Here is an 18,206-nt window from a genome sequence, read left to right as displayed (position 1 = left end):
GTTGTAAGATTCAGTGTGAAGTGGTACCTCGTGTGATACTGAAGTTGGTGGCTTTGGGTGGATTTGATACTCAGTGGCAGGGGAGTTGGGAGTGAGGGGGATGCCTCCAGGAAAGCCTGGGCATGCTAAGTGATCTCTGCTGCACATCCTAGGTCAGGTCACTTTCTCTGGATTTGCAGAACCTCTTGTTCCCCTGAGTTTCTGTACAAACCAGCCTCTCTGCTAAAACTTGTCTATGTCATTTTGCCAAGAGTAGAGGTTATTTGCTTTGATCGCAATAGCTTCTAAAATGCAGAATTATTACCTGTCCTGTCCCTCAGTGCCGTCTGTGAACGTTGTTCTCTTGAGGAACAAAACATCTTGTATATGCAGGCTGTGTTACATTATTAAAGGGCCCCAATCTGTTTCTCTGCATGAAGACCTATAGAAAATGTGCCTTACCTGAGCCGCTGTATAACTGCATTATACTAAGAGACTGTTTCACGTCCATGGTTGTTACACAAGTGTGGTGGTAATTGCTTTATGCCTCTGGTGAGGTTTGCGGGAATATGCCTCAGCTTGCAGCTTGGCCCCTACTCAGCTGTTCTCCTGTCTCTCCTGGTAGCCTGCTCGGAAACCTGCTCAGGCTGCAGCCTTGGGCAGCAACTTCCAGCATGTTGCTGTTGTCTGCATTACGGTAGTCACACATGAAGTAGCGTGGTCTTAAATAGAAGTTTATCCTTAAATGTATTATTGTATCTGTGTTTATTTTGAAATGCAAAAAAACTTGGCTGTACTTAGAAGGTGGCCTATACTTTCCACAGCATCCCGCCTTACATTCGTCTCTCTTCTAACCAGTGCATGGCTTTCTGCATAGCACTCGGCATAAGCAACTCTCTCCACACCTGTGCTCTCTGTCTCCCCATCCCGTGTCCTGCCCAGATCTTATCTCCTTATCCCTGTATGTTGGTCCCGTACAGTGCAGTCCTGGATTCCATTGAGTTTCTGCATGTCCTGGGGAGCAGATGCTGCAAGGTAGGAATAAATTGCATAGGACTAAATTGCTGCTGGTCAGCTGGCTGGTGCTTTCTTATCTCTTGGTGAAGCAGTGACATCTGACAGTTGGACCAAGAAGAAAACACCCTGTTCGAATGTTAGATGAAGTATGTTTGGGGTTTTTTCCAAACAGTTTTTCTGAAAGAAAACTTCTGTTGTGGTATTTGAGCTCTGAGGAGCTGCCAGCTCTGTGCCAACGTGGAAGGGCATGTGGGGCTGGCTACGTGGCTGCAGACACTGCAGCAGGATCCAAACTTACCCATTGCACTGCAATGGAAGAGATGCAAAGCGCAAGCGCTTCTTACCCACTTGTCCTTTTATGTTGGTGAATGTTGCAACCTTGGAAGAACTGCCTTTCTGGTCATCCTGGTTATTGGCACAAGCTAGGAGGTGCAATCATTTTTTGATATGTTGAGTACTGTATTGTTGTGGGGACCTGGGCAGAATCCTATAGGGAGGACTAGTTAGGGGGACTTGGCATGGGTTATCTTGTAATTTGTCACAACTTGCTCTTAGAGCCATTTTATCAGTAGTTGATCTGGGCATCATCTTTTATTTCTGGTTTATGGGAGTAATTGTTTCTGGTTGTGTCCTTTAGTACAGTATGTGTTGTTACCACCTATAGAGGTTTGAAGCAAGAGATGTAAACCCATGGCCTGCTCTCTGTTGTACAGAAGATGTGGAAATGTCTTTAGGGTAGCTTTAGCATTGTATTTTGATTGTGAATTGGTGAAGTCTTTGCATTACCTCAGAGGCATCTTGTGTTAAAAGAAAACTTAATATTGAAGTCTGACCCTTTTCAGAATGGTGAAATGATTTACTCTAACTGGCTTTTTATGTGTGCTGGAAGCATTAGCTCATGGAGTGAATTTTCTGTGTGTGTGTGTATATATGTGTGTGTGTGTGTGTGTATATACGAGATAATGTCTGGTTGAAGTTTAAGTAATACAGCAATGGCTACAGCAGACTGTACTGTATGGTTTGGGGCCTTATAGCACTAACTACTGCAGAATCTAAGCTTGAGCAAGATTTGTTGGTGTTTCATGCCTCCAGACAGAGTGGTGCTCTCCTTAATGAGGAAGAGAGGAAATTACTTTTATTGATCCGGTTTATTCTTCAGCTTTTCATTACACTTGTGTAAAAGATTTAGAAGTCAATCAGATCAGACTTCTGTGCTTAACTTCCATGAATTTTAAGACTGTTACTTGGAATTGTGGTACCCTTGTCTGTAGTTTTCCCTACATTTTTTTTTGAGTCCTGATTCAGGACTTAAAGATAGATTACTCCTAGGTTGTTCAGCTGCAAAAGGTTTTTGCTGAGCTATTACTTTTGGTCTGCCAGACTTACATTGAGGAAAAGAGTCAAATGAGCTCTGCCCCTGCTAGTATGTCTGCGTTTCTTTTTATGTTGGGAAACAATAACTTCATATATTAAACAGAAAAGGCCACTGGAAAGTCTGGTAAAGAAAGGAAAGAAAAAGGTATTTTTTAGGATTCATTGCAGTTCAGTAACAGAAGAGAAAAAGCAACGTAGTGCTCAAAAGGAAGAGAGTTTGATTTAAAAGAAAATATATCTGATTTTATGATAATATTTATTCTTTGTGTGGAAAAACAAAATATGAACCAAATCATGCCAATGATATGATTCATCTGGTTCTTTTTTCTTCCTCATTGCATGTGGGCAGCTTCCAGTAATGTTAGTGGAAATTATGATGTATGAGGAATAATTTTATTTTAAAAGTAATCCCACTTTACTGCTGGGATCACTGGGGTCTTATGGGGACACAGCACTGCACCTGTGCATTACTAGCAGATTAGGGAATATCCTGAGTATTTTCAAACATAGCACTGCTTTTTGGTCAGATGAAAGTATTTTATTGAGGAACAACATGGTTGAGAGAAGTGTGATGACATTTTTGCACTTTGAGTGCTGTCAGTGGACTCTGTGTCCGATCTTCTCATCTCTGCTGATCATGGATGAATCCTTCCCACCAGCTCTCATTGCTCTCAATTTACCAGACTTAGATTTTTTTTTTAATTTTTTTTTTTTTTTAAATGGAGTGAGTGCCACCCTCTAAAAATGAAGGGAATACAAAAATGTGTTGTCATGTTGAAAATGTATAAATGCTGGGGAATATTTTAGTCTATTTGCTTCTATCTCCTCAGCCTCCTAATTGTCTAATTAAATCATTTTTTATAACAATTTTACATGCTTGGGACAACTTTTGGACTGATAAAGATCTTAGATATACTTTTGCTGAAGGAAAACCCAGAAATTTCATATCTTAGTTTTTTCTGAAGTTAAATTAAGGTAATTGAAATTCAGCTTTTGCACAGGTATATAGAATTGTGGGTTTAAACTTTTCCATCGTGGACTCTTAAAATATTTTCTGGTATGGTTGCAGAGGCCTGTGTCATGCATTTACCCCTGCTAACAAGAGCTGCTTAACTGCTTTTGTGGATCCCTTAGAAACTGCTCAGTGATCCCCTGGGTCTGTGGATCATTGATTGAAAATCACCAGGATCCAGAGGAGTTAAGGCTCACAGACCATTAGTCAGCATCTGTGTGTAATGAAAAAGCATTAAATAAGGTATCTTTCTTTCTTAATGTAATTTCCATAGGTTTGACTTAGCTGCCTAGGTGCTGGACGTGTTTTTACATAGCATTTCCATGAGAATTTATGATGCCTCTCATAATATCTAGGGCATTCTATGGATTCCCAGTTTTGTTTTTTATCAGTCGGGAATCAGTTGTGAGGTGAACACTGGGCTTCAGATGGAGCTGGGTCCGTATGCCTTGTTTTGCTGGGGGGTTTCTGGCAATTCCATCTCGATGGTTATGATTAATCATAAATCTATTTTGCATTTGTTCTTCTGAGTTATTTTCTCAGAGAAGTCCATGCACTTTAGTTGGTATGACCACAAAAGCATGTCTGATTTAACCGAATGTTTTATATTAAACTGGCTGCTATTTTCTGGGAACTGCTAAGATGTACTGTGCCAACGTATGGTTAATTAACCAGTAGTGTTGCTTATATCTGATTTGAAAAGCAGTACTGGTTTTCTTGTTAAGTAGGGCTTAAGGCTACAGATTATTTAAATAACTTTTGGATGTTACAATATTATTAAGTACCAGCACTGTCTATTGTGACTTAAAATTATTTTTTAAAAGAAATTTTAATAAACATAGAATAAATTTCATTAATGTAATAAAAATTGGATTCCTGCCTTTATTGCTGTTTCTGCCTGAGTTCCTGCCTTAATTTTTTTTTTTAACTTAAATTGCATAACTCCTTACTTCATATCCATAATAGTACCTTAAGGCCCATATACATATTCTTTCCAGGACACAGTATTCTGACTCTAGATTTTGACGTTGCTTCAACCACAGGAATTGTATAATATTAGTGAAGATGAAGAGCATATTTAACCAAATATTAGAATTTAGAATTTACTAAAATGCTATTAAGGATAGCTTACATGAGAGACTGTTCAGAAACCTGGAAGTTACCATCTAAATACAGAAGCTAAACACAGGGTTTAGAGGGTAACTTTCAGGTGAGCTAATATTAATTGGCTTACTATCCATTTCAGCTTAGGTTTTGTCATTTTGTGAGGACTTGAAACTAAGCCTGAAAACCAGCCATTATTGCTAGAGTGTCCAACCAAGTGTTGTACCAGTTTATTGGTCTAACCAAATCAGTGTAATTATACCAAATTACTACTAAACTTTCTGTGGTACGAGCCTTTAGATTTCAGTCCTGCTTTGAACTCAAGGGAGACTTTCATCTCCTTATGCAAATTCATTAAAAATTGAATCCTTAGATCTGATTCTAAATGCTAACGTTCCTTATCTGTTCATTCATTTCTTTGGTCTCCCACCACCACCTCACGCACACACTTTCTTCGTCTGCCCCCCTCACAACAGTGGGGACAAATAGCTATAAATATGGATAGGGTCTTTAGGCGTCAGGGTTTTTTTATGACTTCCTGGGTTTTTTCCATTGTCTGTGCCTGTGCTTCATTAGGATATTCCTCATATCTGTCAAAGTAGGGTTTAATTGCTGTAAATCTTATGCTTCTTATTTTTAATGTTTTTGAACAGCTGTTACAACAAATTTTTTTATTATTATCTTATAGGCAAATTTAGAAAACAAACCAGTAAATGGCCGCAGACCAGAACTCATGGAATGCAGTATATGTGGTCATGGTGAAAAATACAGGGTGAAAACAAACCAAACAGTACCCATTGAAAATGTGCAGTCTAAGGAGAAAGAAAGAATGACAGGCTTAGAAGCAGAGAAGTGGGCACATAACGAGAAGCCATCTTTTGGTGTCCATGTCAACGGAGATATCCATGGAACTGTGACAGGCAACGAACACTTGAAAAACGCTGAAGACAGTGAAAGAGCAGTCTCTCCCAGTCAGTTAGCTGAGCCAAAAAAATCATTTGCACAGACCATCAAAAATGGCATAAAACCCCTACATTATTCACCACCGGAAGCGGTTGCTTCACTGAAAAAAGTATCCATAGAGGAAAGGACGGATTTGACAAGCAACTCCCATATGCAATGGATGAAGGGTACCAATCTGAATAACATAGTAAACACTCTGACGACTGGCGTTGGCTGTGTTCACCCAGAAGAACAAGGAAATGTTTTAATGAAAGAGGAAAACTGCACTTGCAGCATCTTTGAGGATGCTGGTAAGTCAGTTTTGCAGGCGGGTTCCATTTCAGATCTGCAAGAAAGCTTGTGTTGTCCTCCACTGCCTGAAGAGGAAGTGCACGTAGGGAAGGATGGCTTTAAAGTACCTAACACAGAGACACAGCATGAGGATTCTTCACTGCAGCCGACTTTCTTGTCCCTGATTAAAAACAGAAATTTAACTGTAGAGCAGGTTGTAGCTATTGAAGCTTTAACACAGTTGTCCGAAGCCCCTTTAGAAACAACTTCACCAGCTAAAACTGAAAGTACTGAACATACAGAAGAAACAACTTCCAACTTGCTCCATAGTTATAAAAGGGATATCTCATCCTCCCTCACATCTTCTGCATTAAAAGAAATCAAAGACACTTACTTACAGAATGAGCAACAGCTCTTGGCTCACTGCGGTCACTCACAGAAGCAGCTCCCTAATAAGGCAGTGTTATACAATGGCCAAAGTTCAATTTCTGAATTGCATGATAAACCTGCCAGTCTGGCTGGCGAGATGTATAAATTACAGTTATCCTCAAGAGATACCAAAATTTTATCTGACTTTACATCAAATGCAAAATCATTTTCAGGATATACTACCAAGAAAAATTATACTCATGATCCAGTCACCCTTGCACGGTATTGCAGTGCTTCACGTAATGTCCAGCAAACAAGTAACAACTTGGAAACTCTTGGCCAGTTAGAACAAAAGCCAACCTGTAAAGATTTGAACTTGGAAGCTAGTTCTTTGGTTAAAGAAGGAGGAATTCACAGCCAGGATGAAGAGGATGTAGCTACACAACTAACCCAACTTGCAGCACTAATTGAATCAAACCAGACAAATCCAGAGCAGAAGAATGACATAAAGGCATCACTGCTTAATCTAATATCACACGAGAGGCAGCCAAAATATAACCAAGATGTGTTGCAGAAAAAAGAATCTGTATTTTTTAGGCATAATTATAGTTCCTTAATGTTAAAGCAAAAACAGCCAACAAATAAAAAAGGAAATGCTGTACCATGGAAACCAAGACACAAAAAGAAGCCTCAAGAAGCACGCTATCAACAAAATAATCAAAACCAGCTAGAGCTGTTGTCATGCCAGCATAGCGAGTTACAGGACATTTGGATATCATCAAAACTGCACAAGCTTGGTCAAACCGTGCCACAGGACTCCAGAATAGCTCCCTCTGAAAAAAAATCTCCAAGAACCAAAGTACAGAGAGCACTGAATCAAAATACTTTAGCATCACAAGAAAAAACTAGATTATTTCTCCCACAAACACAGATAAAATTCCATAGATGTTTACCTGAAGTACCGCAAGAGAAAAAAAAAGACAGGTTGTTTGGCTGTGAAGTGGTGAATGAGCAAATCAAAACTGCAGGCTCCGGTGACCCACTAGGCATTGATCCACTGAAAAATGAAGTTGTTGCATGTAACCAGTATAGCGACCTGTCCTCCCGTAATCCTCTGGCTGTTTCACAGTTGAAAACAGCATCCTTATTGAACAGACCAAGTGAAAACCTACAGATGTTTACAGAACAATGTAATTCTCAGGTACAGCAAACAGCGAATGTCAGTCAGACGCATCCTTTGCCTCAAACTTTTAATCAGTCTAACCTGAGAGCTAACGAAATGCGTAGTGAAGACAAAACCTATATTCAGCAGGGTGCTGTCGAACAACAAGTAGATCCGAAGTCACAGGTGCTGCCTGTTCCCTGTGGTGGGGCCCAGGTACCAGGTTCTGTCGAAGCTCTCAGGAATATGGAGTGTGCGGGCGAAGTGACCGTTCTGACGTCAACCAGTTTGGGTACTGACCACCCACAGAGCACAGGCGACTCAGGGTGTTCTCCAGCAAAAAACACGCTCAGCAGTTTCCTTGAATCACCTATGAAGTTTCTTGATACCCCTACAAAAAATTTAATAGATACACCTACAAAAAAAGGACAATCTGAATTGCCAACTTGTGACTGTGTTGGTAAGTCTTTTTTGCGAACTTGTGCCTGTACCTCTCAGATGGAGGTGTGTTTATGTTGCTTCCTTTAACGTGAGGAAGTATACTTGAGACTTAGCTGTTGCAAAAGGATCAGCGTTTCACCATTAGGAAATGGCAGGAAATAATCTTTTCCCTTTCTGTAACTTTTGCCTGGTGTTCTTTGGGCCTGCAAAGCACAGCAGAATTGAGTATTTTTGGTATTGCAACTGGCAGGTTTAAATTCTCTACTTAAATTTAAACCTAGGAGGAAAAGGAGTTTTTCTATTTGTTGTTTTGTCGTTGCTGACTTGTGCTCTATGTGTATTTATCTGCAGCATATCAGATTCTGATTTTTATGGTCTAGAACTAGATTTTGCCTGAGATGGGCTGGGCAAAAATTTCCCAGTATGTTGTCATTGTTGCCGAAATGCTGTTAGATAAGCGGCAGGGTATAGTTGTGGGCTGTCTTGTTACTGTCACTGTTAGTCCAGATGACCGATGTCAGTTTGCCTCAAAGAGTCCATGTCAAAGGCCTCTTATCACAGAAAGGAAAGGTAAGGTGGAGTTCAGGTGAGGCCACATACATAATAATTTGTGTTGCGGGATGAGATGTCAGACCGAACTCAGTATTGAGGATTTTGCAAATACAGCTTGATTGATGGTGTTAGACATGCTGTGTTTTCAGACTATCAAAGCGCACAGATGGAAAAACAAGTAAACAAAACTTAACAACAAATTGTACACAGGCAGATTGTTTCATCTTTGCTTTAATGTTCTGGATCAACAGAGTGCTAGTTAAGAGGCCTGGATTATGTTTTCTGTTCTGTAGTTTATGACTATCAGTTAATTTTTTTTTTTCCTCAATTCTCCTTTGTCTAAAATGAATTAATAACGTTTTCTTCCCAACAAGGATATGGGGAAGCTTACTTAGTCAATACATGCCAGCTCCTGTAATGAAGATTTGTAAAGAGTGCAAAATATTACTATATTAAGATTACTTCATAACATAAAGAAAAAATACTAGCAGATTAATAGGAGGAAACAAATATAAAATAATTTTGATGCCTCTGAGGAGAAAAATCTGTCATAGTCTTTATTCATTGCGTTTCAGGGACAGATTTTATGTATTGTGATTTAATTTGGAAGATGTTTCTTTAAACCATTTCTAAGCTTACTTGTAATGGTGTAAATAAATTTTGTATGTGCCAACTTAGTTTTTTCAACCTGCTTACAGAGCAAATTATAGAGAAAGATGAAGGCCCATATTACACACACCTTGGGACAGGACCAAGTGTTGCTGCTGTGAGAGAAATAATGGAGAACAGGTGAGGAACATTCAGCATTTAATGCCCACGGTATTTTTAACTGTCTAAACAGGAAAGAAGAGGAGCTGTGAGAAATCAGATGCTATTTTTTTCTAAACTTTTTGCAGTACTCGTTTGTAAAGTGTTTTTCTGTTCAGATGTGCGTGAGGTGAGCACTAGCATTTCAGTTCCAAACTTGTGTGCATCTTCTGAGCTCTTGCAACTTTAGGGTTGAATTTCAAGTGCAGTGTGCTCTTAGGTGCCATTGAGGTCAATAGGAATGACAGGTGAGCAGCTGGCAGAATTAGGTTTTCTAGCGTCCTACATACGAAGAAGCTGTGGCAAACGGGACAGAAAGGTCACATTTAGCGACTAAGTGCACTAGGATTTACATGCAGGTAACATTTTTTGTCCCCAGATAATGTTTCCTTAGCGGCAGAAGCTTGTTATCAGAAGAGAGATGTCAAAAATTACTCTCGCAAATAGGATTTTAAATTCAAAAGTATTTTTTTGACATTATAAACATTTTGCTTTTCTTCTGTTCTCGGTAAAAATAAATGTTATTCTTGTTTTATTGAAAATGTTTCCTGTTTTAAAGTGGTCTACAGCAGTTTGTTTTACTCATGAACTTTTTTAAATGCAGGTATGGAGCAAAAGGAAGCGCTGTAAGAATAGAGGTAGTGGTTTATACAGGAAAGGAAGGAAAAAGCTCTCAGGGGTGTCCAATTGCCAAGTGGGTAAGTTTTTATGTTACAGCAGTAAAATTGTTTTGTGTGGCTTTTAAATATAAAATTATGTGTAGTCCTTGAGCTTAAATATAATCTGATCTTTAACGAAGATCTGGTTTTTCATTTAATTGATCTACAAGTCTGCCTGAATGATGAAGCTAAGGAAAACAATTTATTTTTTTTTATTTTATTTAAGATGTGGTGCTATATGTTATGTTGTGGTTTGAATGAGTGTGAAAGAGAGGTGCTTAACAGAGCTAGCAGAGATGACCCGATCAAGGGTAAGAAGACCCTGACAGTGTCCGAAAGTTGGACTGTCTGCTGAAATATGCTATTGGGAAGTGTGAAAGAGAGAAAAGACGGGATAGTTGCTTGGGAGAGTTGGAAAACTATCCAGTAACATTTCTTAAAACCCTTCCCAGTTGTATGAACACCTGAAGAAAAGAGAGTGTGTGGGATGAGGAAGTTCAATCTCATATTCCATGGAGTTCATTACTATTTTTGAGGAACTGAAGTCAGTATTTGGAAATGTAAATGTTATGGTGATAGTTTTCACCAAAGTCTTGTCTCACATTGCTTCATAGGAGCCAGGAAATGAGGTAACAGACACAAGCTCCAGGAGAGAGCTTGGAAAGAGTTGATTGTCCTTAATCTTTGCTGAAACCACCGAGGGAGGTAAAAAGTAGAATGGAAATCTTGTAAACTGAGTTTTGGAAAATAATAAAAGAACTTGGTTGTTAAAAGAAAAAAAAATATTGCTGTATTTAGGAATTTCGGACTCAATTAAAAAACAATGAAGATAACTGTACAGTTGGTAGACTAGCGTTTGTAACTACATGACAAAAATAATGACATTACATATTGTACGTGAATGGTATTGCATGCTAAACATTTACTGCTTGTGTTTGGGACAGTCAAAATGTGTTTTGCATACTCAATACATAAACTGTTTTTCAGAAAGGAATCCCATATGTGCATGTTGCTTCAGATAATATTTAATAATGAATCAGCATCCAAGAAAAAAAATGGTAAAACTAATTTAATAAACAACTGACCCCAAAAGAATGGAATGATTTTTCTCAGTGTTTCAACTAAATAAAAGACTCAGTTTTAACAGAGGACAGGAGTTTAAAATCTTGTCTTAGAAACGGTTGTGAGCAGTTGAAAGGAAGAGGGCATTTAAAACTAACTCTTAACGTTCATTTTTCTGTTGCCAGTATCAACATACTGTCTTTTATGTAAAACAGAAATGATAGATTTTATTGTATGTCTGCATGGCTGTAGGTGTCCAACATGTGTGTACAATATGACAGAAAGCACTCGGATGCATACAGAAAAGGCGGTTTTAAGGTATGGGGCCCTGCTCTCCAGTTAGTTAATTTTCACATTTCTCCATGTAAAGTGTTTGCGAGAGTAAGCTTTAATGTTCATTTAACTTAAGTTCCAATCTTGTTTTGTGCAGCAGTGACTTTTTTTGTGTGCAAGTTCAGACCTAAAGAGGATGAATGCTTTTCCAAGTCTGCTGTTACTGTGTAACTGTTTATTACAAGAGAGGGAAGGAAATCACTGAAATCTCCTCTGTAGAACTCTTTCATCCTGTATAAAATCCACATTTCGGGGTTGGTATTCTTAATGTGTTGCATTAACTTTTCATTGGCAATGCTAATATTAATCCTTATAATGGAGCATATTTGGGTTTTGGCTATGACCAAAGAAACATAATTGTGAAATTTGTTTGAAAGCATATGGAAAAAGTTTGCTGTGCTCTCTGATAATTGCAGTCACAAGGTTCTGTCAGCTGCACAGAGACTTTCACTTACTCATTTACAGTGTAGTTTCGGACAGACTCATTTCTGCTTTGCAGATGGACAAGCTATTGCCCTTGGGGCTCCCGAGAGACTTGCTGGTGAGAGCACCATGATGGAGCTCTGCTGAAGCAAATATGATAAGAAAAAATTGAATGTATCTGTTGATCAAATTGAACTATTTTTCCCAATTAATTTTCCCTATTTCCACTAGATAATTTTGTCTTATTGGTTTATTAGAAACATTTTAAGACTAAAGGAGGCTTTCTAAAATACCTGTATCCATATGTTCTTCTGTTAGTGACTGCATTTTGTAATATTGATTCCCTCCTAAATTGTTTTCGCTTAAGTGGCTCCATTTCTCTTAATGTGCCTGGTGTGTTAAACATTTACTGAGACAGACTCCTTTCCCCAAAAGGAGCTGATAGTTTCTTTCTTAGATTTCAGGTTACCATAAACTTGCAGAATCTTTTCTCTTTCAGTCTTCTTTTGAGAAGAAATAAACATCTGTCTCCTCTGTATATTTCTGACATATAATATTTCAGGGTGATACTTTGTCCCTCTGGATGTGGATAAGAATGCTCCTATTAGCTGAACCTAAATATTTTCAGTAAATACTAACTAGAGTTTGAAACCTTATGACAGTTGTATGTGTAAGCATTAGACTGACACCCACATAAGCAAACTGCACAGTGAAGATGAGTTCGCTATTGTTTTCACTACATGCGGTGGCAAGGAGACTGCTTGACCTCTGATTTTTTTGCATCAGAAATTGTATCGTCTCATTTTTATGTCAAAATATAATTAATAGTGTTGCACCAGAGATTTCAGGTGTGTGGATATCTGTGTAGGTGATAACTGTGTGATTAGAAAATAACTTACCATTCTGTGACATATGCTGGGGTAAATGTACTCTTCTTTCTTTTGTTTGGATTTCTTTAACTTTTTTGCTTTGTCCAAGTTCATCATACTTCTTCATAGTAAGTTAATAATAAAAAAGTTCCATGTTACTGTGCATCCCCTATAACCAGCCAGTGACAAGTGACTTGACTCATATCGGTCCCATTGTTTTATCAGTGCTTTAGGTGGTAACAGGTGTGTTGTGTGGTTTGGGGTTTTTTCTGCTCTCAGTATGTCTGATGGTGAATTACAATGACCTCAGTTTACGTGAAACAGTTTATGAATTTTTTTAGTTGCCCATGAGTAACTCACTGTAGGCATCATCCTGCTGCACTGAAGTCAAAGATACATGTCACTGACCTCAGAGGAGGTCAGCTTCGGGTCTTAATGTGTCCTGGATTAAACCCATTTCCTATGAGTTCCTTCTCCTGGTTTCAGTGGTTGTTGGTTTAGATCAACTAAGTTATCATTGCTATCTGTTGTCTTTATTCAGAGTTGCAATGTAATTGTTAAGGCTCCAGCTCCGAATAAAGACGAGAGATAAGCAATAAAAATGGCCCAGTCAGGGTGGAGGTCCTTCTTGCCGATATCCTGTCTCCGGCACTGACTGATAGCAGAAAGGTGTAAGAGCAGGGCAGTTGCCTCCCAGAAGACTCGCTTTTCCAGTAATTCATAGCTCTGTGGTTCCCTGAGCTGGAGGCAGTGTCTTTGTGTTCAGTTGCCTTTCATAAATGTTGACATCTTTATTTCTCCTTTTCCTTCCTCTTCTCTTATGCTAGGAGTTAAAATGTTGGCATAATGTTTTCAGCCTTGTGTTCTATTCCCAGTAATTCCTAGCAGTTGTTTTTGCTTTTTCTCCCTTGCAGAGCAGTGATTTGGTATTTTCATAGCGCTTTCTATCATTACGCCAGATTCTCATTCCTGCATGGCAATGGCCAAGTCAGAGTCCATCTCTATCTAAAAATAGAATTGTTTTCACCATGTGCATTAAATATGCACATCTACAGTGAATTTTATCTGCCATTTTACTGCCCATTCAGCAGTATGGACAACTCCTTCATTTGTTTGCAGATTGTGCTTGTCTTCACTACTCTGAATTGCTTAGTGTCATCAACAAATGTTGTCATCCTTTTATTTACCCTTAACAAACATGCTGAAGAGCACAGGCTTGAACACAGTTCTACAGAGCTCCCACTGGGGACATACCAGCCTTTGTTTTGTGTCTTTTCACTAATTATTCATGTGTGGTCTTTTGATTTGTCCCAAGACAGATGAGGGTTTTTTTAAGAGCCTTTACTAAGGGACCTTACTGAAGGGCTTCTGGAAATCTAGAAAGACCTGCAATATGGCTGAGCTGTGACTTCCCTTCAGAAAAGTTTATTTAACTTCTCCCTGTGCATCACACTTTTCTGTGTGATCACTGCTTTGCCCCACACAGATACCAGGCTAATGTGACCACCGAATCAACATATTTCTTCTAGGGTCTTTTTACAGAGTGGTATCCTCTTGGTAATCTTCAGGCCCTCTGGTACTAATGTATTATAAATCAAGACAATGCACATCACATTTAATACTTCAGTTGTTTCATCCTTCAGTTTCTTTGGTGGACATCATCTGCACTTGGCAAATTGCTATTGTTTGGTAGGGGGGATGGTTGTTTGGTTTTGGTTTTTTTTGTCGCTATTGTCCTCTAACCACTTTTGTCAGGGATTTAACTTCAGAAAAAAATCCTTGGCTGTCCCCCGTGAAGGTTTCTGACATAAGAATCTTCCCAAACTACTTGTTTGTGAACACAGCAGAAGTGGGTTTTGCATCTTGAAACTTATCTTCTCTGAGCACCTTTTTTTTTTTTTTTTTTTTTTTTTTTAATAAGCACTTGGATGATCTGTTGACCTTTCAGATTCTGTTAGCCTGCTGGTGGCCCTAATTTGTTTGAAAATATAGTATTATGGGGCTTTTATGCCTTTTGCAAGTAGTTTCTCAAACTCTTTCGCTTCTGTACAGTCTGCCTTTTGGGGGTTTTATATTTATAACCAGACAGATCTTTATTATCTTTTCTGTAGTGCTGGTTGTTTATTAGTAGGCTATATAAATAATAAAAAAATAGGGGTGGATTAAAAATGGATAAAAACCCCAATTACAAATACTTCTAAAATATAGTTAAATTTGAAAATACAGTCCTGTACAGGCCTGAACCTAATATTAGCTACTGAAATTAATCAATTTTTTAAAAATAATGCTTAGATAACCCACTGTTGTAATCAAGATTTTATAGGTCATTGAACTGATAGGAATTTGTAGCTAAATGCCAGAAACTACAATTCGTTGAGTGCTGAATGAGCTTAATAACAATAGATTCTTTTACAGATGCAGAGAAGATGATTTTTTTCAGTTTGCTAGTTTAGCTTGAGTTGAGAAAGTGATTGAAATTGGGAATTGAAAAAGCAAGAAAACTGAGAAGTTACTCCAGTTTTCTAGGCTCTCTATGTCTAAGTTATTGTTAGTATTAGAAGAGATGCATAATTTATTAAAGAACATGAACTGACGAATGAGCAAGGTACTTTGCTCTGCAGTGGATGATCATTACTAATCAACCCAGCTGTCAAGAAGTCCACTTTATCAGGAAGTCAAGCACATGTAAGCAGACTCTCTGACGCTTATTTTCTGTTTCTGCCGCTTGGCAGTGAAATGGTCAGGAGGTCTGGTGCAGCAGTGCTAGCTAGGGGATAGTGAAGCTGTCATGCTATTTGGAACATAATAGAGTGAGGATTTTTTGAAATATATTTGAAAAGGGCTTTAAAGTAAATTTTTGCTGGACTGACTGTCCCCTGGCCACAGGTTTAAGTGGAATGTGCAGCTCCATTCTGCTTTGAACAGCTTACTGTACTTCAAGGTTTTATTTCATTTATTAAACCGTCTTTATGATTAAATGATGTTCTCCATAGGAGAAGTCTGGAAGGAAATTAATTTCGGCACATGAAGAGGGTGGTTGGGGGGGGGGGTTGTTCACCTTTTTGGACCACGTTGTATTAGAGCATCACTTTCTTGCCATAATGTTGTAATACCTTAAGTTAGTGTGTGTAGCAGGTACTATAGCTGTGCGGGCACTATTTTTCCTGTTTGCTAGGAGGCATACCTGCTAAATACAGAATTAGAGGAGTTAGAGAGAATTATTTTGGATGAAAATGCTTGTAACATTATCCAAAGTAAAGCTGTTCTTTGTTAAGTGCTGTGATGCTTTGAGATTCAAAATTATTAGAAAATTTTACATGGTTTCTAAAGTAAATAAAAGTGTTTTAATATTGTTTAGTATGAAGAACTACTGAAATATTTTAATAGAGTAGACATGAAACAAAAAAACTATGTTAAGGTAAAGTTAAGTATTATAAAAGAGCAACCATTTAAGTTGCCATTATCACTACTTTAATTAAAACAAATGAGTTACCTGAACAAACTGAGAGAGTAGATTCTTATTGTCATCTATATCATACAAAGTGCAGTTTACCATAGCCTGCAGTATAACAGAAAGGGAAATTTGAGGGAGTAAGGAGGGTAAGAGGGCACTGGGAGTTGAGACTTGAATTTTGTCCTCATTTCTGCAGTATTGGTTGCATGATTATAGAGGAATCACTTAACCTATGTATACTGCGGTCTGCTCATTTGTAAACAGTACAATACTGCTTCCAGTAGTAACTTGAAAAAAGGTGTTTGCAGATAATTGCAGATATCACACTTCAGTGATATTCCTGTAAAAATAGCTAAGTAACTCCGTAGTATTGGGATTGACAGTAACTGTTCTGTGCTGATTCTTTTGATGTAGTCTGCTAGTACTCGAGAAGAGAGAATTTAGGGAAGTGGAACATATTTCTGTTTTAAAATCTCTTAGACATGCTGAGAATAAAAGGATATAACATTGTCCAGTAAGGAAAGAGTTTAATGTGGTGTAATGTGTGTGTAGGGGTGAATTAGGAAAAAGGAGGGCAGACTCGCTTCTGTGGCAAACAAGGACATTTCTCCTGCTGTCTGTTACACAGCATCACCTGCTAAAACAGCAGCAGGTTTTAACAGCACCGTGCTCTCACTTTGCGCTGGTGTAGGTTATTATGGAATTGTAGCTTGGCAGAGAATCTTGTCCTGTCCAGAGAGGACTCAATACACACACAGACTTTGCACAGAGGCAAAATCTGCAGGTTAGAAAACTTGGAGCCAAACTGTTATAAATGAGTCGCCTATTTCAGGAAATTACAGTGAACAGTTAGGCTATGTTCTCACTTTAAAATCAACTTCTGATATCCTGCAAAGGAGACATAGCTATTTTACTGAAGAAATTCAGAGTGCTGGAGGGACTATTGCAGTGGAACTATTTGGAGATGAAATAAACAGAAAAAGGATCTTTTTGTTGGTTCCATTATTTTTTTCATCAAGTAATTTATAGCAGTGTGTTTAACTTGCAGTTGAAATTTTGTACTATTTGCTAGTGGTGTCTGGTTTATATCATGTTAAAGTTAAAGCAGCTATTCTGGTGATCCTGAATTGGAAAGTAATTTCTCATCCATGTGGTAATTCAGCATCTGGTATGCTAAGCTTCTGCAGTCTGAGTCTTAGCTACTTACATAAGTCATGTTACGTGCTAGTTTAGATAGACTGGCTTGTGTTTAAGGACATCAAGTAATTTTTATTCGCAGTGTACTTATTCCTTGTTCTAGAGCTTCTGCCAAGGGTTGAGACAGTTGCTTCAACAATCTAAAAGAAATAATTCAAGTAGAACTCGAGCATTTGGACAGCAGAAGCAGATTGTATTGATAGTATAACTTTACTGATGCTGCTCAACACATTCAGAAATGATTTGAAAAATGTGGAAGGCCCTGTGGTGACAAACTGATGATACATAGTGGTTCAGGATAATGAAGAGGAGGGACAGGTACCATGAAGAGCAGGAAGGACTTGTGATCCAGAACGAATGGCCACTAAAAAATGATAGATAAAACTCACTTGATAAGGTTACACAAAAAGTACAGTGTTGTAGTTTCATATACACAAGGATGGACGCTAGGTTGAGTGTTACTGCTTGGGTCTAATAGTTCATTAGACATCAGCTTCACTGTTCAGTAGTGATGAAAACAGCAAAAGAAACTGGTGAGAATTACTGGGGAGGAATAAAGAAAACATGAAACGTAATTATGCCTTGGTGAGAAAGCATGCTGCACCCCAATGTTGAGTACTGTCTGGTTCTGGTCCCCCAACTCAAGAAGGCACAGCAGAACTGGGAAAGACAGGTAGAGGTACACTCATCAGGCTGGCAGAGAGGGAAGGGGAGAAAGCAGGGGTCTCTAAAGCCTTTGGTGGCATGGAGAGCTGAATAGCAATCTATTACTCACAGTCTCATCCTATATCAAAACTATAGAGCACTAGCAGGGGGCGAGCTCAGGACGAAGAAAAGATAACATTTCTTCTTTCACATCGTCTGGAATTAAGTTTTGCCCAGGAATGTAGCAGATGGTAAAACGCTGCATAGATTTAGAAGTGAGTGGACAAATGCACGGAAGGCAAATCCTTCAAAAGCTGGGAGAGAGCACGTCCCCCGAGCTGCTGGCAAGTGGCTGGAAGGTGCCTGGTGGTTGTTGAGAAGCATCTCTGCATCTGAGCGCCTTCCTGACTACTCATCCCGAGGCAACTGCTGTTAGTCACTCTCAGGATCGTGATAAGGCTGGACAGTGCACTCCTCTGACCTCGTCTTGTATTCTTTAATTCTTAGCTTCCCT

General features: G+C 38.7%; 1 protein-coding gene across 4 annotated transcripts in view; it reads left to right on the top strand.

Moving 5' to 3' along the window:
* TET1 (tet methylcytosine dioxygenase 1) overlaps positions 1 to 18,206 on the top strand; it is an 80,953-nt gene that overhangs the window by 27,564 nt on the left and 35,183 nt on the right. For all 4 annotated transcript variants that reach the window (XR_003925700.2, XM_030029761.2, XM_030029760.2 and 1 more), the window contains exons 4-6: positions 5,175 to 7,710; positions 8,942 to 9,032; positions 9,655 to 9,748. Coding sequence is in view for 3 of the 4 variants with exons in the window: in XM_030029761.2 (XP_029885621.1) it covers positions 5,175 to 7,710; positions 8,942 to 9,032; positions 9,655 to 9,748 (2,721 nt within the window). In the remaining variant the exon portion in view is untranslated. The remainder of the gene's footprint in view (positions 1 to 5,174; positions 7,711 to 8,941; positions 9,033 to 9,654; positions 9,749 to 18,206) is intronic.

This window comes from Aquila chrysaetos, chromosome 11 (genome assembly GCF_900496995.4).
Source record: "Aquila chrysaetos chrysaetos chromosome 11, bAquChr1.4, whole genome shotgun sequence".
Classification (NCBI taxonomy): domain Eukaryota; kingdom Metazoa; phylum Chordata; class Aves; order Accipitriformes; family Accipitridae; genus Aquila; species Aquila chrysaetos.
The sequence above is the reverse complement of the archived record's forward strand: the minus strand, read 5'-3'. Positions and strand labels throughout refer to the sequence as shown.